Here is a 27,441-nt window from a genome sequence, read left to right on the forward strand (position 1 = left end):
ACGCGTCTGATGTAATTTTTTTTAATTAAAGTGCAGTCACCTCAAAACGGATAACCTATAGTAACAGACTTCCTAGTTGTTTGTGAACTTGCCTCCTTAGTATAGTATTTCTTCTGTTTTCTATAGATATAAGTCTGGTGAGGTTTTTTGGTGCATTGTCTCATTTAGGTCTAAAAATTAAGTGTCAGCCGCCTGCTTAGTGTGTTATTTTTAGACACATGCGTTTTTTAACAATTTACATGTGGAAATAACATGAAAGCACTTATTTTTGAGAGTCTGCTATCATGTTTTAGGCTTCAGTTTTTATGGAGATGTGTGTGTGTAGAAATAAGATTGTGATGCATTCTTGTCAAGCCTCACAGACTAATTTGAATGTAGAGATTCTTAATTTGAGGACGCATCGTGCCGTACACTAAGGATGGTACAGAGATCGAACTGTGGATGGTGACAAGTACTGCTTGCCCTGTAAGTTCATCGCATGAGCGTTTTGCTGACGAAGAAGTTTGTCTATTTTAGATGCAGATATGCTGGAAGTTACAACCTTTGATAAATACTTCTGCAAAAAATTCAGATCGTCTGGAACTTACGAACATGGCCAAGATTGCTGCTCTGTGGTACACTGAGATGGCTCTTTCATTTCAGTGGTTGGTAAAGTACTGGGATGTGATTGGCTGTTTTGTTTTAATGGATGGTAGAAATACTGGGCTAAGATTCGGCGTTTCGTTTTATTGGCTGGTAAAATACACTATGTGTTCAAAAGTATCCGCACACACCCAAAAAATACGTTTTCCATATCAGGTGCATTGTGCGGCCACCTACTGCTAGGTACTCCATATTAGCGACCTGTGTAGTCGTTAGACATCGTGAGCGAGCAGGATGGGATGCTCATGAACTTTGAATTTGATGAGGTGATTGGGTGCCACTTGTGTCAGACGTCTGTACGCGAGATTTCAACACTTTTAAACATCACTAGGTCCACGGCTTCCAATGTGATAGTGAAGTGGAAACGTGACGAGCAACGTGCAGCACAAAAGCGTACAGGCCGACCTGGTCTGTCGACTGACATAGACCGCAGACAGTTGAAGAGGGTCGTAAAATGTAATAGGCAGACATCTATCGAGACCATCACACAGGAATTCCAAACTATTTCACGATCCACTGCAAGTACTATGACAGTTAGGCGGGAGGTGAGAAAATTTGGATTTCATGGTCGAGCAGCTGCTCATAAGCCACACGTCAAGCCGGTAAATACCAAACGACGCCTCGCTTGGTGTAAGGAGCGTAAACATTCTAAGCAAAGAAGGGAAATCAGAAAGGTGGAAGGAGTATATAGAGGGTCTATACAAGGGTGATGTACTTGAGGGCAATATTATGGAAATGGAAGAGGATGTAGATGAAGATGAAATGTGAGATATGATACTGCGTGAAGAGTTTGACAAGGCACTGAAAGACCTGAGTCGAAACAAGGCCCCGGAGTAGACAACATTCCATTAGAACTACTGACAGCCTTGGGAGAGCCAGTCCTGACAAAACTCTACCATCTGGTGAGCAAGATGTATGAGACAGGCGAAATACCCTCAGACTTCAAGAAGAATATAATAATTCCAATCCCAAAGAAAGCAGGTGTTGACAGATGTGAAAATTACCGAACTATCAGTTTAATAAGTCACAGTTGCAAAATACTAAAGCGAATTCTTTACAGACGAATAGAAAAACTGATAGAAGCCGACCTCGGGGAAGATCAGTTTGGATTCAGTAGAAATGTTGGAACACGTGAGGCAATATTGACCCTACGACTTATCTTAGAAGAAAGATTAAGGAAAGGCAAACCTACGTTTCTAGCATTTGTAGACTTAGAGAAAGCTTTTGACAATGTTGATTGGAATACTCTCTTTCAAAATCTGAAGGTGGCAGGGGTAAAATACAGGGAGAGAAAGGCTATTTACAATTTGTACACAAAGCAGATGGCAGTTATAAGAGTCGAGGGGTATGAAAGGGAAGCAGTGGTTGGGAAGGGAGTGAGACAGGGTTGTAGCCTATTCCCGATGTTATTCAATCTGTATGTTGAGCAAGCAGTAAAGGAAACAAAAGAAAAGTTCGGAGTCGGTATTAAAATCCATGGAGAAGAAATAAAAACTTTTAGGTTCGCCGATGACATTGTAATTCTGTCAGAGACAGCAAAGGCCTTGGAAGAGCAGTTGAACGGAATGGACAGTGTCTTGAAAGGAGGGTATAAGATGAACATCAACAAAAGCAAAAGGAGGATAATGGAATGTAGTCGAATTAAGCCGGGTGATGCTGAGGGAATTAGATCAGGAAAGGAGACACTTAAAGTAGTAAAGGAGTTTTGCTATTTGGGGAGCAAAATAACTGACGATGGTCGAAGTAGAGAGGATATAAAATGTAGACTGGCAATGGCAAGGAAAGCGTTTCTGAAGAAGAAAAATTTTTTAACATCATGTATAGATTTAAGTGTCAGGAAGTCGTTTCTGAAAGTATTTGTATGGGGTGTAGCCACAAGAAGAGAATGTGGTGCTACAGAAGAATGCTGAAGATTAGATGGGTATATCAAATAACTAATGAGGAGGTATTGAATAGAATTGGGCAGAAGAGGAGCTTGTGGCACAACTTGACTAGAAGAAGGGATCGGTGATAGGACATGTTCTGAGACATCGAGGGATCAACAATTTAGTATTGGAGGGCAGCGTGGAGGGTAAAAATCGTAGAGGGAGACCAAGAGATGAATACACTAAGCAGATTCAGAAGGATGTAGCCTGCAATAGATACTGGCAGATGAAGAAGCTTGCACAGGATAGAGTAGCATGGAGAGCTGCATCAAACCAATACTGAGACGGACTGAAGACCACAACAACACAACAACAACAAATTACTTGCATGATATTGTTGACGTGTGTGTCACATTTAAAAATGAATTTAAACAGCAAGTCTAATGGTCATGTCTTACCTATTTACTGTACTTTCGGTATTATACTGCAGACATTTGATAATGTCCTAAGGCCGAAACTGGCCTGTAGTGAAATTTATATGCATGGTGTATTAAAGGAATAAGACTGATAGCCTATGGTGGTCAAAATGGTTCCATCATTTAGACGACACGTTGAACCTGTTGACCCGTACATGAGGAAATTATTATAATTTGGTTGAGGAATTATGTAATCCTCATATCGCGGATAACGTTGGGACTTATAATTGTTATTAATGAGTTTTAATAAAAAAAAATGTCTCAAAGAGGTATTTTGATCAATGACAACGATGTAGGATACCGGTACATTATGGGAAGAGATAACAGTATTACAGAACTCAGCGCTTAAGTAAAGAAGGCTGCCGAATTCAGATCCAGTTCTGAAGTTGAGGCAGTGTTTACGTATCAAGGAAGACAGTCAAATGTCACTGTTAAACGTTATTATTTTTATAGCGGATTGCGTTTTACCTTGCCTGATTTCATATTTCGTACTTTCATATTAAAGTTTTCTTAGTAAACGTATATCGCATTATCGTTATTCACAGCACGAATTACACGTAACACAGGTGACCTTAAATGTTCTGTCTTGATATTACAAAATGAAACTGAAAATGAGATAGTTTACAATGCGTAAAACTTTTTGGCTCTTGTATTAAAAGTATTAATATTTTTCTTCGTCAGTATCAGCACTTATCGGTTCATCTGTCACCAAAAGCTATTTCAGTAATATTTTCGTTTATGAAAAAAATGTACTTCTTCAGTCACTTCTTTACTAATATTCAATTAGCACGACACATTTCGGTAGCGTGCTACCCTCATCAGGTGCATTTCAGTTACATTTATATTACATTAATCTGAATTGTGATTATGTTCATTTGCTGTGTGTGCCAGTACGGTTATGTATGCATTTTTATTGGAAATTTAGTTGTCTGTCACAGTGAACAATGACAAACACCTTACAGCGTAATTAACATTTTCACATACACATGTTTACATGTCAGTGTGCTTTCCACTGTGCTCTTTGTGCCAGATAACTAATTTTCCAGTAAAACTATATGTAAATGCACTAAATAAATGACCTACACATGCAAATCACATAATGTACACACTAATGTATATTTATTTTTCTGTACAGGATTGTTTGTCGACATATATCCTCACTGTTATGTACAGAAAATGATCATAATCACACTTAGGATTAATATAATACAAATGTAGCTCAAATGTACCTGAGGATGATGAAATGCTACCGAAACACCTCATGCGAATGACATATTAGCAAAAAAGTGACTATTGCAGTACAAATTATTTCATAAATTGACAATCCAGTACTCAAAACATTTCATATAACGTAGATAAATTTAAATTTATCAGTTCTACGTTAATTTTTTATAAAAAACATTTCTTACTGCTACCTATCGTTATAAGTATTCTAACCAGTGAGATGACACTTCGTGGCACACGGAGGGCCTGTGCTAGCGTTTGACCAGCCTCCAGTCGCTCTAGTATTCTACCCTTCATAACGTCATCGTTATGTGTTCTTTCAGCCATTTTCAATACACAGTTACCATTAGCACGTCTGAAAACGTCTGCACACTTACACGCTGCACCGCACTCTGACATGCACCAACATACCTCTGGGTATGTGGGCTGCTGCCAGCGCCATTGTGCGACGACCGCAGGCCAGAAGCACCGCATGGTCATACCCCGAGGTGATTTAAGCCCGAAAACCGCCCACCACAGCGTTGTTTCACCATGTATCAGCATTATCCTTAATTTATGAGCATGAATGTACTTGTCAACTCTGGCTATCAATTCTTCGTTTGAAGTGAATCTTCGTCCACCAATAAAAATTTTCAGTATTGGGAAGAGATGGAAGTTTTATGGAGCCATATCAGGTAAATAAGGCGGGTGTGGCAACAATTCATACCTTAGTTCGTGTAATTTTGCCATGGCGACGGCACATGTGTGCGGGCGCACATTGTCTTGATGGAAGATGACTTTCTTACTTGCTAAACCTGGCTTTTCTTCGCGTATCTTTTGTTGCAATTTGTCCAGGATGTTGGCATAGTATTCTCCAGTAATTGTCTGCCCAGTGGGGAGATAATCTACAAACAGAATCCCCTTTGCATCCCAGAACACTGATGCCATGACCTTTCCCACTGGAGGAATTGTCTTTTCTTTCTTTGGTGGAGGAGAATCAGCATGTTTCCACTGCTTTGACTGTTGTTTTGTGTCTGGGGTATAGTAGTGCACCCAAATTTCATCTGTGGTCACAAACCAGCGCAAAAAATCTTGTTCGTTTCTCCTGAAACGGGCCAAACATTGTTCCGATATGTCCATTCTCATGTTTTGTTCCAGCGTCAAGAGTCATGGCACCCATCTTGCAAATATTTTTTTCATTTCTAATTCTTCAGTTAAAATGTGATATGCCCTTTCAGATGACATCTGGCAAGCGTGAGCAATTTCACACACTTTCAATCGGCGATCCTCCATGACCATTTCGTGCACTTCTGCAATGATTTCAGGAGTAGTGACACGTCTTGGGCGACCACTGCGCGGATCATCATCTAAGCTCTCCCGACCAAATTTAAATTCATTTGTCCACTTGGCAAAAGTTGAATGCGAAGGAGCAGAGTTCCCCAGTGCGTCCCAGAAATCGGTATGAATGTCCTCTGCTTGCATACCTTTCTTTACGAAGTACTTCATTCACTGCTCGAATCTCGATTTTTTCCATCTACGCAAATCACTACGCGGGAACAACAACAGAGCTATGTCACCGCCACAGCTCTCTTCCACGAGCACTGACGTGGCACATATTAACAGGCAACAGTTCAATGAACAGCACGTGAACAACTCGTTGCTCTAGCGCTGACCCTCGTGGTAATTCCGAGAACTTTTCAAACCACCCTCGTAAATGCTCTTGAACTTTATCCATCGATAATCAACGTTGTTAATGCTGGGGATGAAATTTTCATGCCGACCGCTCGAATAATGTGAAATCTGTTCATTGTCGCTCTTTCTAAGCAGAAATATCTCCCTTCCGTTTTTGTATTCCTATTTACAACCGTATTCAGTGATGCTGTAACGGCCTTATGATCGCTGATTCCCTGTTCTACGCCAACTGAGTCGAAAAGTTCATGTCTGTTTGTCACCAGCAGATCTAAGATGTTACCTTCACGAGTCGTTGTTCAGAATAAGATAATTTTCGGATTAGGCACTTACAACAATATTTACATGACTTCCTGTCCCTGCTACACGCACTAATCACTTGAATTTCTTAGTCTATAGCTGGTAAATTGAGATATCCGCCTAGTGCTACAAGACGACCAGGAAATTTACGCGAAATATTCTCCAGGTTTCCCCTCAAATGATGCGTGGTGGAGGGTACGTTGTACCACTACTAGTCATTCCCCTTCCTGTTCCACTCGCAAAGACAGCGAAAGGAAAACGACTATCTATAAGCCTCCTTACGAGCCCTAATTTCTAGCATCTTAAGTTCGCGATCCTTACGTGGCAGTAGGATCATCCTCCACTCAGCGTCAAATTTCAGATCTCTAAATTTTCTCAGTAACGTTTCTCGAAAAGAATCCAGAGATTCCTATTTGAATACCTGAAACATCTCCTTAACACTTGCGTGTTGATCGAACCTACTGGTAACATATCTAGCAGTCCTCCTCTGAATTGTTTCAATGCCTTCCTTTAATCCTACGAGATGAAGATCCCAAATACGCAAAAAAAGAAAAAAGGCACTTCGTCTTCAGGCCACAAGTGGCCCATCGGGACCATCGGACCGCCGTGTCATCCTCAGTCGAGGATGTGGATAGGAGGGGCGTGTTTTCAGCACACCGCTCTCCCGGTCGCTATGAGGGTTTTCTTTGACCGGAGCCGCTACTATTCGGTCGAGTAGCTCCTCAACTGACATCACAAGGCTGAGTGTACCCCGAAAAATGGCAGCAGCGCATGGCAGCTGGATGGACAACCATCCAAGTGCCTGCCACTCCCGACAGCGCTTAACTTCGGTGATCTCACGGGAACCGGTGTATCCACTGCCGCAAGGCCGTTGCCCCCACACACGCAAGCACACAAACAGTACTCAAAAATGGCTCGGACTACTGTTCTTTACGCGCAGCCCTTTACGGGTGAACCACACTAAAAACCGAATTGGGATTCCATCCGGACCTGGCGACTTACTTGTTGTTAGCCCTTTCAGCTGTTCCTCTATGCCAGAGATGCCTATTACTATTTCCTCGATTCGGGAGTCTGTGGGATGATCAAACAAAGGAATATTTGAAACTTCCTGGCAGATTAAAACTGTGTGCCCGACCGCAAAGGTCCCGAGTTCGAGTCTCGGTCGGGCACACAGTTTTAATCTTCCAGGAAGTTTCATATCAGCGCACACTCCGCTGCAGAGTGAAAATCTCATTCTGGAACGGAATATTTGTACGGTCCTCCAGCGTGAATGATTTCCCAAACGCGAAATTTAAAACTTCGGCTTTCTATGCCAAATCAGATTTGTCAACGAGTGACCCACTTAGTGATTTTGCGTAGGACCAGAACTTTCTCGGGTTCTCGGCTAGATCCTTCGATAAGGTATGACGGGGATAGTTGTATGCTTCGAGCATAGATATTTTCACGGATACACGAATCTCTACTAACTTTTGCCTGTCATCATTTTCGCATTCTCTTTTGAACCGAGAGTACAACGGTTTTTGCTTCCTTAGCATTTTCCGGATTTTGTTATTAAACCACGGTGGCTCTTCTCCGACCTGAGTCCACTTACTCGACACATAGCTTTGCCCATAGTTCCTCTACTTTCATCATACCGGAACTATATGATTTCCATTCATTGTCCAAGTAGGGTGCCAACAACTGATTATCTTCTCTTCCTAGCAAAAATTCTCTCCTAACCTTCTTAATTGATTTATTAATTTTAGTATCACCGTCGCAATGATGACATCGTGATCACTGACCCCTGTCTCTATACTGACGCCGTCGATAAAGTCGGGCCTGTTTGTAGCCAGAAGATCTAAAGTATTTCCAAGGCGTATGGGTTGTCGAATTAGCAGCTCAAGATAGTTTTCGGGAAATGTGTTTAAAAGTACTTCTCAAGACATCTTGTCGGTACCCTGCATCCATAACCGAGGCAGTCTACACTCGGTAGGTTAAAGGTGCCTCCAACAAATATTGCATGATATGGGTATTTCCGCGCAAATGAGTGTAAACTTTCTTTTCTTGACTCTAAAACTGCCACGGTGATATCAGGTAGCCAGTAAAAACATCTAAGAATTAACGTGATTTCCCTTAGACGTGCTATACGCGTCCAGATAAATTCACAGTCGCACTCAAAATCTATCTTGCTAGAAACAGTATTTTTGCGGAGTGCAATTTACACTCCTCCTGCTATGGCATCTGATCTGTCTTTATACTTTCCATGACTTGCTAAGTATTTCAGAGCTTTCTGTTTCCGGTTTCAGCCAGCTTGCGGTACCGAGAATAATTTGATCGTGACAAATTTGCTAGACAACAATAAATTCGAGAACCTCGTTACGAGTACTTCATTAATTTGCTGATAAATTCTCGACAATCGAAGTGTCTGTACTCTGAACCACCTGGTCTGATTTCGCTGTTTGCTTGTCGACTGACGAGTTTTCATTAGAGCACCTCAAACAACAGCTTAGCCAAAAAAAAAACGAAAGAAAGTGCATTCCACAAGTATTCTGCTACCCACCCAAGTAGCTACTTTCTCTATTTTCCGATACAACTTCTCCTGCGGCATATTTCGCATCCTGAATCCGTACTAATTTCATTAGACATTATCGCATTTTTATGGCTGTAAACACGCCACCACCACCAACGTTCAACCTATGTCTTGAACATACAATCCAGTCGGAGTTCAGAATTTCACTGCTGTTGGCAACTGGTTTCTGTAAGCTTTCTGTGTCTTGTGCATTGGTGCCGTTTATAAGCGAAGCTAATTCCGGGACCTTTTTAGGTTTTATCCCTGTTATTACCACTGTGGCATATTGTAATTTATAGATACCACTGTACTACGATAAACGGCGTGGGAAATACTGCACTGATACAAAAATTTAAAATGTAGCTTATTTAACAGTGCTTCTACTAAATTAAACATACATCAAGAAACAGTTGTATTGTCAGATCATCATAACATGACCTGACCCCCATAAATTATTACATCATAGATTGCATTTACCACATATATTCACTCACTGAAAACAAAAGTTATTTTATAATTTTCAAATGAAAAACGAGAGAGAACGTTTAGTTTAAGGTCTCTGGACAAAATTCCATTTAAAAATGACTTCTGTTTACGATTCTGTAGTACACTCTGAGTGCTGCAATTCGACATTAAGGTCTAGCTCACTTTTTACTGTATAGAACATTAGCTAATTATTTGCAGAAATAGTACGAAATTATCAGTCTAATCTAATTTTAGTCTATTTCGAATAACTCGCTATTATTTACAAATTGAAATCCTCCAATTTCTTTTCCCTAGGGCAAGAATATAATTTCAATAAGCTGACGGAAGAAGAAGTGAATTCTCTTGGACTGCCATATGACTACGATTCCATTATGCATTATGCGAGGAATACATTCTCTAGGGTAAGTAAAGGATGAACGATAACCAGAATTATTTTACACATTTTAGGTGTTTCCATCCTCTTATAGTTTACTTAGCTTGTGGAATACTACCACGCTTACTAATTTGAGATTATATCATTTCTATATGAGAGAGATACGTTGAGAACGTTGTACATAATCAACTTACTAGCAGAGAAACAAGCAACGTATCTTGGATAAGCTACACTTCTAATACTAGAGACTAGTGAACTCTAGTTTTACATCTCTACTACTCCCAAATACGTACAGACCGTCAGGAAATTCTTCCTGGTGGTTGCCTTTTGCCGTATATGTCAATAACATTGCTTCCTGTTTTTTAGCATTCCCAGGTCTGCAGTGTTAGACAAAGGAAGAAAAACGGATGCTTGCGCATAGCGATGGTTCATATATAGTTCTGCTCCTTCATTCCTGCAGTTTTTTCGGACGCATAGTGCAGTTAGTTGAAGACAGCAGCCCATTTCGATCACTTCTGGCCGTGCGGTTAAAGGCGCTGCAGTCTGGAACCGCAAGACCGCTACGGTCGCAGGTTCGAATCCTGCCTCGGGCATGGATGTTTGTGATGTCCTTAGGTTAGTTAGGTTTAACTAGTTCTAAGTTCTAGGGGACTAATGACCTCAGCAGTTGAGTCCCATAGTGCTCAGAGCCATTTGAATTTTTCGATCACTTCGGGAAATCTCGACAACGGTTACACTACAGCAACTCACAAGAAAAGTAAAAAAAATTGTCCTTACACTTGTCAGTTTGGTGAACCTCTGCAGCACTCATTCATGACGTTGACAGTTGTCAGCTAATGCCCTGTCGAACAAAAAGTATGAGCAGGTAGTTGTCGGAAATAAGATTACCAGTAGAAACTTCGTACTGCGCATTGAGCAATCCGAAAAATTCTTTTATGCGTTAAATGCGTGTAATGAATCTAATCATATAGCATTTACGTGAGGTTTACTTAAAATTTAAAACACTCCATTCAAAACTATCGAACATTACTGCTACTCCCGAAAAATTAAGTATTTCAAGCTGCGGAAGGTCGTTCCCACGGTGGATGCAGACCAAGACTATCGGGTGATTTCCTAGCGTGTTATTCACCAACATTGCTCTATCGACGCAAGTATTGTCGTCAAAGGATCGTCAACTCCGCCAGTGTTGATTCTTGGCCACAGCAACAGCCTGCCACGAGGATACGGGGGTGCTCTGCACATAAATACAGGCATGTTTTTTGTCCTACATTTTCTCTAGCTGTAAATGCGTTAATTTCCCACATTCTACGGGCGTGTGCAGGTCGTTTTCACAATTAATGTTACTACGTGTAATTTGTGTTGATAATTTGAAAAGCTCGATGCGGTTGAGCTATCTTCAGCCACATATTGCGACTGGTTGTAAGCGAAAAATATATGTGTTTTTGGGTGATCTAACCCCAAATTTCGAACATATTCAGTTGTTTGAAAGCGACTGTAGGCGTGAAACTATACTTCAGGACATTGCACTTCCGTTTCCTATATCATACTTTGACTCTCCTGGCTCTCACAAGTCAATGGCCCCCAATGCCTCTGATTATAGTGAATCCGTTAATGAGACACTGTACTCTCTTTACTTGTATTGTAAGCGAAATTTCGATGCCTCCTCAAGGCCCTGCACTTAAACAACACCCCTGTTATCGTACTCATAACTAGTTGACTTTCTGGTCTGAGTACAACGGGTTTCCTCTTCTTCCTACAGTAATATATATAGATTGTACCCCAAGATGTCCTCACACAACGTACTGCCCAAGATGAAGAAAGATATTCTTACAGGCCCCTAACTGTTTTGACCAGCGCGTTTAACACTGTCATATCCAGAAAGAATATTAATGCGTCATACCAAACATAAACAGCCATAATGGGGTTGTACTCCATGCAGTATCATCAGCGATAATAGCTGCTACGAACTGTTAGTTCTGTCAGCAGTGACCACAGCCTAGGACAGCGGCAAATATCTTGCTCTTCTTAGTAGCACTCTCAGAAGAAACTAGTGTTACGTTGTGTATCCAAATGAATACAACATTATCGTGGTAGAATAAAGATTATAGTTTAACACCTCGTCGACGCCTTGTGGCACAACTGCAGTTTTGGGTGAGGACGGGATATGATATTGCCTCTGTTGCGGCCGCCCATATTGTATTACCGGTGTACTATTATATGGCGAGGCGCAGGTCCCATTTACGAGACATGTCTACGACTGTACATGTATGGGATATTGCATCCTAGTTCTTTGCAATACACACATTGCTATCCCCCAAAGACAAATGTCAACCAACAATGACATCATATAAAAGCTAGCTGAAAGGCAAAAAGTAAACAATCAGCGATTTTCGCCGAATAGAAGCTCTTTTTGAAGTCTTAGTACTCGAAATACTAATTTGTCCCAGGAATACGAGGACTGCTCAAAAAATCCCGGAACTTTGTCCACAATTTTTTTTTTGCGCTTATCTTTTACTTATTGTGCATGGTTTCCTTCGAAATACTCTCCTCCACGATAGACATATAGCTCCCCACGCCGTTTCCTCTTCCGGAAGTAATCTTATTATGCCTCTTGCTGAATCGCGCGAAGCGCCGTCTGTGAATTTCCTTTTATCTCGTCTACCGTTGCAAATCTTCGTCCCTTCAACGGGGTTTTCAACTTTGGAAATACAAAAAGTGCACAGGGGCCAAGTCTGGAGAGTACGGAAGATGAGGAAGCACAGTAATTTCGTTTGTTGTGCAATAGTCACGCACCAACAGGAACGAAAGGGCGGGTGCGTTATCGTGCCGTGGGACGAACTTGGCGGTAACACAATGCATTCCAAGATGCTGTGTGAGGATTTCATGACATGATACAACTGAAATGTTATATTCTTCTTCAATCTCTCGACAGTCAGTCTTCGACTGGAATTCCTGAGATGAGCGTCGTCGGTAGACATCGAATGCCGTCCTGAACGAGGGTGTTCTTTAACTTCCATCCGGCCATTTTTAAACCATGTGAACCATTCGTAACACCGAGTACGACTTGATAACTTAAGCACTCTTCACCGTAGGCTTCCCGCGTCATTTATTGCGTCTCTATAAAGGTTTCCTTGAGTTTCACGCAAAATTTAATGCATCCGCGTTGCTCCTCTAACTGTGCCATCTCGAAATTCGCAACGTTCTACTCAATACAGCAGTTAACAATAACTAACAGACATATAACAATGAAACTTCCGACAGTCACACATTAAACACAGACGCGTGCACGGAAGCCCCCCTCATTTTGCTCCAACCCACCATTGGCGCGAAATTACGAATGTTCCGGAAATTTTTAAACAGACCTCGTATAGCATATTGGTACGGAACGGTTCTCTCTTTTACCCATATTTTACCCGCGTTGTACACTGAGGTGACAGAAATCATGGAATACCTCCTAACATCGTGTCGGACATCCTTTTGCTCGGTGTAGAGCAGCAACTCATGTAGAATGGACTCAGCAAGTCGTAGGAAGACCCCTGTACAAATACTGAGCCATGCTGCCTCTATAGCCGTCGATCGTCCATATTTGCGAAAGTGTTATGTTTGCGAAAGTGTTGCCGGTGTAGGATTTTTTGCACGAACTAACCTCTCGCTTATGTCCCATAAACGGTCGATGCGATTCATGTCGGGCTATCTGAGTGACCAAATCATTCATTCGAATTATCCAGAATGTTTTTCAAACCAATCGCGATCAACTGTGGCCCGATAAGATGGCGCATTGTCATCCATAAAAATCCCACCGGTTTTTGGTAACAGCAAGTACATGATTGGCTGCAAATGTTCACCGTGTAGCCGAACATAATAATTTCTAGTCTATGACAGGGTCAGGTGGACCAGAGGACCCAGTCCATTCCATGTAGACACAGCCCCCACCATTACGCAGCCACAACCAGGTTGCACAGTGCTTTGTTGACAACATGGGTCCATGGCTTCGTAGGGTCTGCGCGCCACTTTTACACTACCGTCAGCACTCGCAAATAGACAAAAGAAATCGGAATTCATCTAACCAGGCTACGGTTTTCCAGTCGTCTAGGGTTCAATCGATATCGTTTCAAGCCCAGGAGAGACGTTGCAGGCGATGTGCTGTTAGCAAAGGTACTCGCGTCGGCTGTATGCTGGCACAGCCCATTAACACCAAATTTCGCCGCAACGTCCAAATGGATATGTGGTGTCACCGCCAGACACCACACTTGCTAGGTGGTAGCCTTTAAATCGGCCGCGGTCCGTTAGTATACGTCAGACCCGCGTGTCGCCACTATCAGTGATTGCAGACCGAGCGCCGCCACACGGCAGGTCTAGAGAGACTTCCTAGCACTCGCCCCTGTTGGACAACCGACTTTGCTAGCGGTGGTTCACTGACAAAATACGCTCTCATTTGCCGAGACGATAGTTAGCATAGCCTTCAGCTACGTCATTTGCTACAACCTAGCAAGGCGCCATTACCAGTTACTATTGATACTGAGTCATGTACAGTCAAGAGCGACGCTCATCATTTATGGATTAAAGTTAAGTATTCCACCAGCTACGTCCGTTCTTCTAAAGTCTAATTTCCTTGTCCTGTTCCAGACCTCACGCCAGCCTGCGTGAGCTAAAACGCGTGCCTTTCGGCTTCCTCTAGTACCTGGTGTTGGCTCTCCTGCCAACCCACAACAGGATACGTTTGTCGTACGTCCCACATTGATTTCTGCAGCTATTTCACGCAGTGTTTCTTGTCTATTTTCACTGACAACTCTACGCCAACACCGCTGCTCTCGGTCGTTAAGTGAAGGCCGCTGGCCACCGCGTTGTCCGTGGTGAGAAGTATTCTCTATGGCTCCTGCAATATTGAATTCCCTAACGATTTTCGAAATTGAATGTCCCGTGGGTCTAGCTTCAACTACCATTCCGCGTTCAAAGTCTGTTAATTCTTATCGTGCGGCCATAATCACGTCGGGAACCTTTTCACATGAATCACCCGAGTACAACTGACAACTCCGCCATTGCATTGCATTTTTATATCTCGTGTCGAGGTCTATAGACCTCGCCGGCCGCGGTGGTCTCGCGGTTCTAGGCGCGCAGTCCGGAACCGCGCAACTGCTACGGTCGCAGGTTCGAATCCTGCCTCGGGCATGGATGTGTGTGATGTCCTTAGGTTAGTTAGGTTTATGTAGTTCTAAGTTCTAGGGGACCGATGACCACAGCTGTTAAGTCCCATAGTGCTCAGAGCCATTTGAACCATCTATAGACCTTGCCTTGTGTACGCGATACTACCGTCATCTATATATTTGCATATGGCTGTTCCGTGACTTCTTGTCACCTCAGTGAATATTTCTCTTCATGTTGCAGCAGTTTTCAGAAATACAAGGACAACTGAAGGAAACCTTAAACTTTCAGCATTGCACTAAGGAACCTACCTTTTGAAAAGAAGCTGTATGGATAAATATCTATATTTTTGACAGCAGCCAGGAGTAGGTAGCCTCCAAAGCCTGATGTCACAGGAATGTTTTCCGTACTTTGGTTATAATTACCTTCCTCTTCGATGCCTGAAGCAGAGCTGTCCTGCAAGTATTAAATTCGGTGATCAGCCATATTACTACGTAACGAGAATGAAACAACTGCGAAAAGTAGTGACATGTTTCAGTCATTTCACTGCGAGTTAAGATTACGCCTGTATTGCTACTTTTGCCATCAGTAAGACACGAAAATTGCCAAAATAGTTCAAAGCTTTCTCTAGCTCATCAGAACCTCACTGATAGAGTATCTCGACCCTCTCAGGAGCTGTCTTATCGTTACTATCTCAGTTTAACGTGCATATCAAGCATAGACTGAGAAGGGAAATGGGAACTGCCTTAGGTTTGCTCCATTCTCAAGGGATTGCAGAAAGATTGCCGGTAAATCTGAACTGAACTTACTTGAAGAAAGACTTACTGAATCTCTCGAGAACCTACTTAGCACAATCCTGGAGTTTACATTTAGGTTGAAATTTGTTAATGCTATTCAACTCACCGTATACTGGGCCTAGAGGATCAGTGAAATCAAGCTTAGACTAATTATAGCTCGCCCAGAGGCATATAAGCTACCGTATCATTTCTCCATACACCATTTGTGAAGTGAATACATTGTATATAAAAGTACCCTCAGCCATACATATCATAGTGATGTACAAAGTATGACTGTAGACGTAGATTATTATTTGAAAAAAAACTCCTGTCTCTTAAGCCTGGGAAAGACCACAAGTCACTTCTGTTCGTAATCAAAGTAATAGAACAAGCTCCTGAAATCACCAGTTGTGGTACCGACGTCTACCTCTAGATGAATACAGTACGTTGCTGGAACAAATATTCAGATGGAATGCAATGACAGTTCTATAACGAACTGTATTTTTTTAAGGTTGTGTTCAGACGTTCAACAGGCATCGCTTTCTTTCCAGTTTCGGCTTAGCATTCAACAAATGAGCAAAAATAGTCAGACATAATTCTTTGGAGACTAAATTAGGTCATATACGCTTTTCATTCCATAGACTTACAGCGAGGAGTTCCTTCAGGATTTGGAACACATCACAAAAATGAAAGTACGTAATACCGGTACTTCCTTGCGTAGGAATTGGTGTGCTTATGTTTCTTCCACAGATCCTAAGAGAGATCGTCCTCAAGGATCTGGAAAAAGTCAAAAACTGTATAAATTTTTCATTGATATATTAATTAAGGTCTTATATCTAACATTTACAAGTACATATACTAAAGAACATAAAGAAATTCCACGACAATTGTAGAACATTTCATAGAACACATGATGGAAATTTCGCAGATTTTGATGAAATGAAAGGAACTAGACCAGTCACAGTCCTGATACATAGACTTCTGTTAGGTATCCACTTTACTGTATTGGCAGAGAAACAGTATTTTATATGGAAAGGGGCTTCACTGAATGAAAAAGCAAGGAACACTACTGAAATAGGCGATAATTGAACTGAAACAGGACACTGGAATACAAAGAGAATTGATTAATGATGCTGACTGACTTGTTCAGTGGACGTATACTATGTGATCAAAAGTATACGGACACTTGGCTGAAAATGACTTAGAAATTCATGGCGCCCTCCATCGGTAATGCTGGAATTCAATATGGTGTTGGCCCACCCTTAGGCTTGACGACAGCTTCCACTCTCGCAGGCATACGTTCAGTCAGGTGCTGGAAGGTTTCTTGAGGAATGGCAGCCCATTCTTCACGGAGTGCTGCACTGAGGAGAGATATTGATGTCGGTCGGTGAGGTCTGGAAGGAAGTCGTCATTCCAAAACATCCCAAAGGTGTTCTATAGGATTCAGGCCAGGACTCTGTGCAGACCAGTCCATTACAGGGATGTTATTGTCGTGTGACCACTCCGCCACAGGCCGTACATTATGAATAGGTGTTCGATCGTATTGAAAGATGCAGTCGCCATCCCCGAATTTCTCTTCAACAGTGGGGAACTAGAAGGTGCTCAAAACATCAGTGTAGCCCTGTGCTGTGATAGTGCCATGCAAAACAACAAGCGTTGCAATCCCCCACGCGACCACATCATAACACCACCGCCTCCGAATTTTACTGTTGGCACTACACACGTTGGCAGATGACGTTCATCGGGCATTGGCCAAATCCACACCCTGCCATCGGAACGCCACATTGTGTACTGTGACTCGTCACCCCACACAACGTTTTTCCACTGTTCAATCGCCCAATGTTTACGCTCCTTACACCAAGCAAAGCGTCGTTGGGCATTTACCGGTGTGATGTGTGGCTTATGAGCAGCCGCTCGACCATGAAATTCAAATTTTCCCTCTTCCCACCTAACTGTCATAGTACTTGCAGTGGATCCTGATGCAGTCTGGAATTACTCTGTGATGGTCTGGATAGATGTCTGCCTATTACACATTACGACCCTCCTCAACTGTCGGCGGTCTCTGTCAGTCAACAGACGAGGTCGGCCTGTACGCTTTTGTTCTGTACGTGTCCCTTCACGTTTCCGCTTCACTATCACATCGGAAACAGTGAACCTTGGAATGTTTAGGAGTGTGGAAATCTCGCGTACAGACGTATGACGGAAGTGACACCCAGTCACCTAACTACGTTCGAACGTCTTGGAGTTCCGCGAAGTGCCCCGTTCTGCTCTCTCACGATGTCTAATGACTAGTGAGGTCGCTGATATGTAGTACGTGGCCGTAGGTGGCAGCACAATGCACCTAATATGAAAAACGTATGTTTTTTGGGGTATCCGTACATTTTTGATCACATAGTGTAAGTGATACGAAATATTTTTAAAATGTTAAAAATACACGGTAAATTAAAAATATACTAAAACGTTATTCAAGTGGAACTTCAAAGAGGAACCATATCCAAAATAAATACGGCATGTATAGAAATTTCACTTTGCTAGCTCATGTAGGACAATAAGCAAATGAAACATTGAACTGAAGATTCTTACTGACAGAAGGACTTCCGTTGTATTGTCATGAACACTTCAGAATGGCCTAAGGGTCTAAATCAGATGTGGATGCCTTGTGTTCTAGAAAATAAGTAACGTTTTTCACTCGTGAGTAGGGGTTGCGGTAGAACGTATCACAAGTGAAACGTATTCCAGCAGCTGTGTTACAAATTTGAAAGCAGAATGTGATACAAAGAATCAGAGTACCTCATCATCGTAGAAAGGCACCAAAATAAATGTTATATATTTATTTAAGGATGAGTTCAATTATATCAATGTTTATTCTTTGTATAATGTTAACTTAGTGTCAGTGGTTGAGACAATGTGAAATGCTAGTACGTAACTACTATAATACTGTAATAAAAAATAACTGGAAATAGAATGTTGCTTTTAAGTGGCTGCTGTATTAAGAAAAATAGTGACAGAATTAAATACACTCAAAATTATTCTTTTAGCAAATATGAAAGATAAGAATCCGAGTGAAAGTGTGCTTATTTTTATTATAGCTATGTTTCAACAATACAATTTATTCACCTTTTTTTTATCAGCCTTATTTTTAACAGTTGCACTCTTCAGCTACTTTCTAAATTTGTCAGTGGATGTAGAGAGTTCTAGGCTGGTTCATAAACTCCACAAAAATCATTAATTACTTACAGCAATAGGGTTAATTTTTCCTTCTTCAATATTTTTATTTTTTGGTTTCCTGTGTTTCTACAATCTGTGTTTCATATTTATGCTTAAATTTTAACCATTATTAGTGTAAAAAACATTTTTTCAGGTGACTGCTTCTCAAATATTCCAAAGTAAAGACATCATGTAAACCACACTATGAGGAATGTAAACATATTTGAGACCAGTAACTGCTGAGTAAAAAAAATCGTCGTCTATAAAAAATCATAGTTTCTGAACCACATATGTACATATCAGAAACATGGTGTTTATGTTCAGAGGCGGCCGATGTGGCCGAGCGGTTCTAGGCGCTTCAGTCTGGAACCGCGCGACCGCTACGGTCACAGGTTCGAATCTTGCCTCGGGCATGGATGTGTGTGATGTGCTTAGGTTAGTTAGGTTTAAGTAGTTCTAAGTTCTAGGGGACTGATGACCTCGGATATTGAGTCCCATAGTGCTCAGAGCCATTTGAACCATTTATATTCAGAGTCCCCAGTTGATAGATGGATGAATATGACAACTTACTCCCTTGCCACCTTGAAGTCTACCTTTAGAATTTCAGTTTGTTAACATTACAAGCAGTGTTTCCATATTTAATCAGCATGTTACATTCCTTTGAACAAAATTTTCTAATTCCATTTCACATATAGAAGTAGAGCATATTTCTTTTCATGTTTACGCTGCTTGGTCTAAAATTTCTGTAATTATAAGCAGGAAGCATATTTGCCGTTAGGTGCAGCTGGTTTTCAAGCAGTGCTTCAATAATCTGACAAGAAGTTATTGAAAGTAGTATTTGCGTACCGTTGTTTTTTATTTAAAGTTCCAAAAAACCATTTTAGGAGTGTAAACATGAATATAACAAGTTATCACAAAATGTTATCAAAATATTAAATCCAAATTACCATGTCTGATCCAACAAAAAGGTATAGCTAGAATTAAAAAAAATAATGTATGTATTTTTCATTTTATGCACAGTGTTAAAATACAATTTTAATATGACTTAACGAACGTTTACTTTTTGTCTTTTAGGGTACATATTTGGACACCATATATCCCATAGCACCCCTTGGTGAATCATATCCAAAAAAACGACCAGAAATTGGACAAAGAATTCGTCTTAGCGCAGGAGATATCGCACAGACAAATTTGCTTTACAAGTGTCCACGTAAGTATGCTCTGCATTTTTAACTAGTTAATTTCATTAAAAATTCACAGAAAGTTTATAAAAAACATGGCATTGACAAAATCTTTAGACATAACAACTATAATTGTTACAAGGGAGGAGCTTTGATGAGCTGGGTATTACAAATGACTGTCTCATACCTTGAGTTCCCCCGAATTCCTGTGCGCCAAACCATCTGTTCAAACAATTTGATGAAGGCCTCATCACAGGCTTCTTTCGGGAGGTCCTGAACCTACGCACCACACATATTGAGTCTCAAATCACTGACCATGGATGTAGAAATCAGATGGAGCTCCAAAGGGCATTGGTGAGTGAGGAAATCCTTTGTTAACACCACACACTGAACTGGTGTATTGTCATGACAGAGGAGAATCTTGATCTGGGTTGTGATTTCTTTAGCTTCTCCCCCTATAGTCATTGACAGAAAGTCCCAAAGATTTACTGCCGGTACTGGGCAAACTTCTAAGTCGTTACTTTACTCTCAGTAAATTCTGGGAACTAGCCCGCAGTATAATACAGGAGAAGAATAAGGTAGTTAGCAAACACAGCAGATGACTTCCGATCTGTCAATACAATCACTGCAGCCACCAAAAACATCGCCACTGACTCAGCTGGCACATATGTTTGGATGCAAATGGTGTATAGAACCCCACTCCAGAGATGTGGGAGGAGGGATATAATTCAACTAAACGTCCCAAGAGGTCAGTTTGTTAACACAGTTGGTGATGTCGACTGGGTTGCTTGCCAAAATATTATGCCCATTGGACAACGAGTACTGGCAGAACAAATAATTACACAGCATTCATTTCCCAAAATTTTGTGCTCTTTTCACTTCCAGTAGCCAGGGCTGCTCTTGAAAGCCCCAAACAAATGAATGCTATTTTGCTAATAGAAGAAATTGTTGCGGCCATGTTTCATCAATAGTTATGAAATAAGATACTTCTTTTAACTACCTGAAATTGAACTTTTTTATCACTTGTTGGCAGAACACAATAATGCCTGCAGCACAAATGATTGCAGAATTTTGTAACCCAGAGATTCTAATTTAGGTTCTTATAAGCTACAGTTGATCCAATCTAAAAGGTGCACTCAATTTGTTGATAGATAGGTCTGCTGGCAGGATCCATTTCAGTCACCATACTGTCTCAAAGTTAGTCTTCAGCTGTAGTTGCTCTTACAGACCAATTCATCAGCTTTGGTCTTCAAGAGAGTGTCTCTCATTCTGATCTCATCAAATCAATGAAAAATTGCTATAATTCTTCGAGCTTTCCCAGCGAAATGTTGACATGTTGAATAATTAGATCTCCTGCGTGTTGGTCATGTCATTGTCACATGATATTTCTATGGTGTGACTCGCTGTCTTGTTCAGGTTCTCCCTGAGACTGGTCCTTGGGTAGCTCAGGTCCAGTATTTATGTCTGAATGTAGCTAGGAGCTCCGAGTTTTGTCCGCGCCATGTCAAGTGCTCCATCTGCAGTCTGCAACTAACAGAGGCGGCTCTAGTTGCCCTGTCTTGTCACTGGTGCTCCAACCCCTGCATGCACCTGACCCGGCCGTCCTCCGTTGGTGTTCAGCCTATCGTCTGATGCTCTACTTCACGTCTGCACTATGCAAGGTGTTCTGTTTGAGTAGGTGCGGACAGCGTTTGGAGTACCAGCCACAAGAGAGAAAAACTAGAGCGGCTCCTGCTGGGAGTGGACTATGGATGGAGCACCTGACGCAGCGTGGACCAAAAAACAGATCACCTACCGCCATTCAGGCATAAATACTGGATCTGATCCTCCCAAAGACCAGTCTCAGGGAGCACCTGAAGAAGACAGCGAATACGGCCATCGAAATATTGTGTGAGAATAACATCAACAAACAGCAGAAAACCCAATTATTCAACGTAACAAATTATTGATGTTGTAGTTGAAGAGCTGCCCTAAGACTGCTGCAGACGTTCTAGCTATTGTTTTGCATTTATCCCTACTTATAATCATATACATTGGTCCTGTAGAAAAGTTCTCATTTCACCATTTCAGCTACAGTGCTGCCTTAGTTTGAATGGTACTTGTATCAACAAACAACAGAATTATAACCTACCCAGTTGGTAAAGCATGCTGAAACTTGAAAAACTTACTATCAATATTGTTGGCGCTACAGACCATAGTTTTTTCTATCCTAATGGTCAAATATTTGAGTGCAGCAAAAATAATACTCCCTAAAATGGATTTTTGTGCAAATTACAACAGTCAAGCAAAGAGTGGGAAATTCACAAATGGTGTATAAAATTGACCAGTCAGAGGTCTGGTTTTGCAAAAAATATTTAGTTACTTCAAAGTAAGGTGAGTAATTAGGAAAAATTAGCTAGTAATTTGCCAACGGCCTTGCCGCAGTGATCACAACCGTTCCCGTCAGATCACCGAAGTTAAGCGCTGTCGGGCCGGGCTAGCAATTGGATGGGTGACCATCCGGTCTGCCGAGCGCTGTTGGCAAGCGAGGTGCACTCAGCACTTGTGATGCAAACTAAGAAGCTACTTGAATGAGAAGTTGCGGCTCCGGCCTCGGAAACTGACATACGTCCGGGAGGGTGGTGTGCCGACCACATGCCCCTCCATAACCCCATCCAGTGACGCCTGTGGGCTGAGCATGATACGGCGGCCGATCGGTACCTTTGGGCCTTCATGGCCTGTTAGGGAGAAGTTTTTTAGTTAGTAATTTGAGATAAACTAACACAATGAATATTTTCCGAATTTTTATGGGCGAGCAAAGAGTGGAAAATAGTAAGTAGGGCATCAGATTGATCGTTATGAGGTCTAGTCTTGCTTGAACCTAATCAGGGTAATTAAGAAAAACTTATGTTAGTGACTTGAGGGAAAATTGAAATATTTCATGAAAACATGAACAGCTGCTGATAGCAACGTAAATGAAGTGTCAAAAAATATCAAATCGCCTTACAGTTGTAAACAGCAAATATCACAATTAATCTGTACTTCGTACTTCAGCATACAGTCCATTCCTAAAATTACATTCATACTCTGCTCAGAAACTACTAGAACCTCATGCTCCAAACGAAGTTCTCCTATGCTAAACTTCAGGAATACAAGTTCTCTAATGGGATTACTTAATTTGGCTGTCAGTCATATGACACTGACTCCTATCACTGGCATCTCTGTTAAATGTTGTTAGTCTTTCAAATATTTTTGTATAGATTCTGAGATAGCCAGTATTATGCTATCCAAGTCGATTACCGCATGCTCTACCTTGTTGTATACAATTATATTAATTGTAAGTTGACATACTTTTAGATAAGTCTCCGTAATTTCCTCTTCTGGTATTTAGCCTTGAACTGCTTAAGCAAATCTTCAAACGTTTTGCGTAATTCCAGTGCTTTATCTGCCCACCCCTGAGAAGCTCCAAGACACTGCTCCTCCATCGATTTTTTCTCTACCCTACAGTTAATCAGTACCCGACATGTACATTCCTTTTTGAACATCATTACCATTGGGGCTACCTTATCTTCAGGATCAATCTTCCTATCAAGATAACCAAGCAGTTAGCGCTATTCAGGGTGAGGCTTTGTCTCTTAGCACTTTCCTCTAGTGATTACACTCTTTCCTGGATTCCAGAAGTATCCTTCTTCATTTTATTTACTTCCCCCGTCAGCACAGAACTATTTCCTGAACTCTCCTTTTCAAGACTTTCTTTCAGTTCTTCGTAGATAATTTTATGGTTCCCTAACTTTGCATTGGCTTGAGGATGCAGCTCTCGATGCAAAAATATCAGCATGTGCCCTACCTACTCCTATCTTCTGCCCCACACAGAGCTCAATAAGCAAGTAATAAAGTTTAGGACGCCGAGATGAATGGTGGCACCCTACTGAAGTGTTAGCCACCGTTCCAAGACGCTCGCTTCGTAACATACAAACGTCAAAGTCAGTCCACTTAGCGTCTCTCCAGCGGAACTCTCTGCTGTTCTGTCATCATCGACGACCTAGTGTCGCTTCCTACCTGCTTTCACCCATCAAGGGACACTCCATTGGTCGGTTCTTCGGCCACCTTTATTCTGATGTATTTAAATCTGGCTTGTTTCAGAAAATAATTTACATTTCGGATGTACTACCCTAGATTAATCTCTACTGTTCCCCTCTCTCTCAGTCTTAAATTGAACATTACAAGCACTCCTTGGTTACTCCAGAAACGTAATGCTTGAAACTACCCCACTATCTCTCCACCAGTATAGGCTTCTTGCCCGTTACTGGGGCCACTCGCCCCTCCTTCCCTGTATTCACGACACTACAGCTACTAAGGCATCCATCTTGGGCCCCTTGATGGCTTATTGCGCAACATCAGAAACTTTGCAGAAAATTCTTTTCCAGCAATGTAGCAATACCACCACAATGGCACTAATGTATAAGCATCTCAGATGCTGCACATGATTTCAACAATCATTCAAAGGCCTTCTAATGTTTCTAATATATTTAAATATCGAGAGGTATTCTGTTATTATTAAGAGTATGTGAAAGTTGGGTACAGTGTGAGTACGATATAAATGAGGTATGACACGATACGGTAGACTTAACACTTCTCTGGACCAATATCTACAAAAGTGAAAGACACACAGCTGTTCACCTCGGACCCTAAGAACGAACTCAAGTCTCTGGTTACGTCACAGATATTGCACTCACAGCATGTCAGCAATGTATATCACAATGCATGTCACGACAAGTACACAAATCAAGAGAAAGCTGAGAAATTTTAGTTTATGCCGTAATTTGAAATTTTTGGCTCATTTCTCAAACGATATTTTAATCTAACAGTCATCAGAACCCTACGTAGTCTCAAAACCAGTGGAGTGATCCTTGATTGGTTGGAAGCGACTACAAAGAAAGTTTTTAGCTTATGCACATCAGTTTCATTAAAGAGAATAGTCAGAAAACCAATAAATATCTGTGACTCCAACAGAAATAAAGTTTTATTATATTGTATGAAATGTAAGTTATTAAACAAAGTGTAATTTTACCACATAAGCTCTATCTCTTTCAACTGCCTTATGCCACAGTGGAACTGAGGCTTCTATACCTGCACAGTGGAAGTCAAGAACAGCATCCTTGAGCGACTGCTTAGCAGCTTTCACAAAGGTGTCATCATCTTCAAATGTTGTTCTGCGAAGGATTCCTTGAGTTTACCGATGAGATGGTAATCTCACGGTGCCAGACGAGGGCTGTAGAGTGGGTATTTCAGTGTCGGCCACTCAAGCTTTGTGATCTCAATGGTGGTTTTCTCACTGACATGTGACCAGGCATTATCATGAGCCGGCCGAAGTGGCCGTGCGGTTAAAGGCGCTGCAGTCTGGAACCGCAAGACCGTTACGGTCGCAGGTTCGAATCCTGCCTCGGGCATGGATGTTTGTGATGTCCTTAGGTTAGTTAGGTTTAACTAGTTCTAAGTTCTAGGGGACTAATGACCTCAGCAGTTGAGTCCCATAGTGCTCAGAGCCATTTGAAGCCATTATCATGACAGCAAAGCACTGAGTGTTTTTCTGATGTTTTGGAACGCAACACATTCAAACATGAAGTTTTTTAAGAGTTGCCACATATTTATTAGAATCCATAGTGGTTCTGTGTGGCATGATGTCCACAAGCAATAGTCCTTTTGAATCAAAAACACAACAGGAATCACTTTTCCTACTGATGGCACAGTTTTGAATTGCGCCATCTTCGATGCATTTGCATGATGCCATTCCATTGAATGCCTTTTCGTCTTCAGTTCACAGTGATTCAACCAGGTCATCTGGAAGGAGGAGGGGGCTGGGGAGGAACCAGGGAAACTGCCCCGGTGCCCCGAGCAGTGATATATTATTGAAGGAAAAACCCTTCTTTCACAAAGCGCCTAGCATTCAGCGCACGTTTGTCTAGCGTTGGTTTTTGAACATTTTTGAACACAATCTAAGTTGATTTCTGAACGGATCATCAGTTGATTTTTGAATGTGTGCATTGTGGACGTGATGTCTGCTAGGGGAATGCCCGTCGCATCAAGAAATAAAGAAGCTTTCCCGCAGACAAAAGGAGACATGCTTAGCCCAGTGAACCCGAACTGACGAATTCCAGTCGTTATTGATGTGGTAGATTGGATGTGCGAGTGATAAGCGTTGTTATAATTACTAACGAAATCCATAGATTCATACTACCAGAGCGGAAATAACAGACTAACAGAGTGACAGGCAAGAAAAATTACATATTGTCTTCTCGGTGTATACAAGAAAAAGAAATTTAGACAGAAAATTTATGCCAGATCGCTACACTAACTATTAAGAGCCAGTTGTACAGTCCCCCATTAGCAGCCGCTTAGGTTCTGTTCTCGGAATAGTGCAGAAAACGCATTGTATGAACACGTATTAACTCGTAACCGGAGAATAAACACGGGATAACTAAACCGGTGATTCTGGCAGGGTTAGTGGAATTAACCGGAGAATAAGTTTTGGCAATGGCAGGAATAGTTACAGAATTAGTGGTAACAAGATTGATGTGAGAACGAGAAAGGAGAAGAAATGGGGGCAACAACTTATATGAAAGAATATGACGATTCCAAATTATATAAAACGTTTGTACTACTACTACTACTACTTTTCCATCTCATGATTGAGATGGAGCATCTGAATGAAATGTGAAACTACACTCCTGGAAATGGAAAAAAGAACACATTGACACCGGTGTGTCAGACCCACCATACTTGCTCCGGACACTGCGAGAGGGCTGTACAAGCAATGATCACACGCACGGCACAGCGGACACACCAGGAACCGCGGTGTTGGCCGTCGAATGGCGCTAGCTGCGCAGCATTTGTGCACCGCCGCCGTCAGTGTCAGCCAGTTTGCCGTGGCATACGGAGCTCCATCGCAGTCTTTAACACTGGTAGCATGCCGCGACAGCGTGGACGTGAACCGTATGTGCAGTTGACGGACTTTGAGCGAGGGCGTATAGTGGGCATGCGGGAGGCCGGGTGGACGTACCGCCGAATTGCTCAACACGTGGGGCGTGAGGTCTCCACAGTACATCGATGTTGTCGCCAGTGGTCGGCGGAAGGTGCACGTGCCCGTCGACGTGGGACCGGACCGCAGCGACGCACGGATGCACGCCAAGACCGTAGGATCCTACGCAGTGCCGTAGGGGACCGCACCGCCACTTCCCAGCAAATTAGGGACACTGTTGCTCCTGGGGTATCGGCGAGGACCATTCGCAACCGTCTCCATGAAGCTGGGCTACGGTCCCGCACACCGTTAGGCCGTCTTCCGCTCACGCCCCAACATCGTGCAGCCCGCCTCCAGTGGTGTCGCGACAGTCGTGAATGGAGGGACGAATTGAGACGTGTCATCTTCAGCGATGAGAGTCGCTTCTGCCTTGGTGCCAATGATGGTCGTATGCGTGTTTGGCGCCGTGCAGGTGAGCGCCACAATCAGGACTGCATACGACCGAGGCACACAGGGCCAACACCCGGCATCATGGTGTGGGGAGCGATCTCCTACA

General features: G+C 42.1%; 1 protein-coding gene and 1 pseudogene across 1 annotated transcript in view; both read left to right on the forward strand.

Annotated features, from left to right (window-relative positions):
- LOC124721889 (tolloid-like protein 1) overlaps positions 1 to 27,441 on the forward strand; it is a 577,505-nt gene that overhangs the window by 375,462 nt on the left and 174,602 nt on the right. The window contains exons 5-6 of the mRNA XM_047247042.1: positions 9,504 to 9,610; positions 19,782 to 19,917. Coding sequence (XP_047102998.1) covers positions 9,504 to 9,610; positions 19,782 to 19,917 — 243 coding nt within the window. The remainder of the gene's footprint in view (positions 1 to 9,503; positions 9,611 to 19,781; positions 19,918 to 27,441) is intronic.
- On the forward strand, positions 22,294 to 22,411 carry LOC124723283 (annotated as a pseudogene).

Source organism: Schistocerca piceifrons, chromosome X (genome assembly GCF_021461385.2).
Source record: "Schistocerca piceifrons isolate TAMUIC-IGC-003096 chromosome X, iqSchPice1.1, whole genome shotgun sequence".
NCBI classification, from domain to species: Eukaryota; Metazoa; Arthropoda; class Insecta; order Orthoptera; family Acrididae; genus Schistocerca; species Schistocerca piceifrons.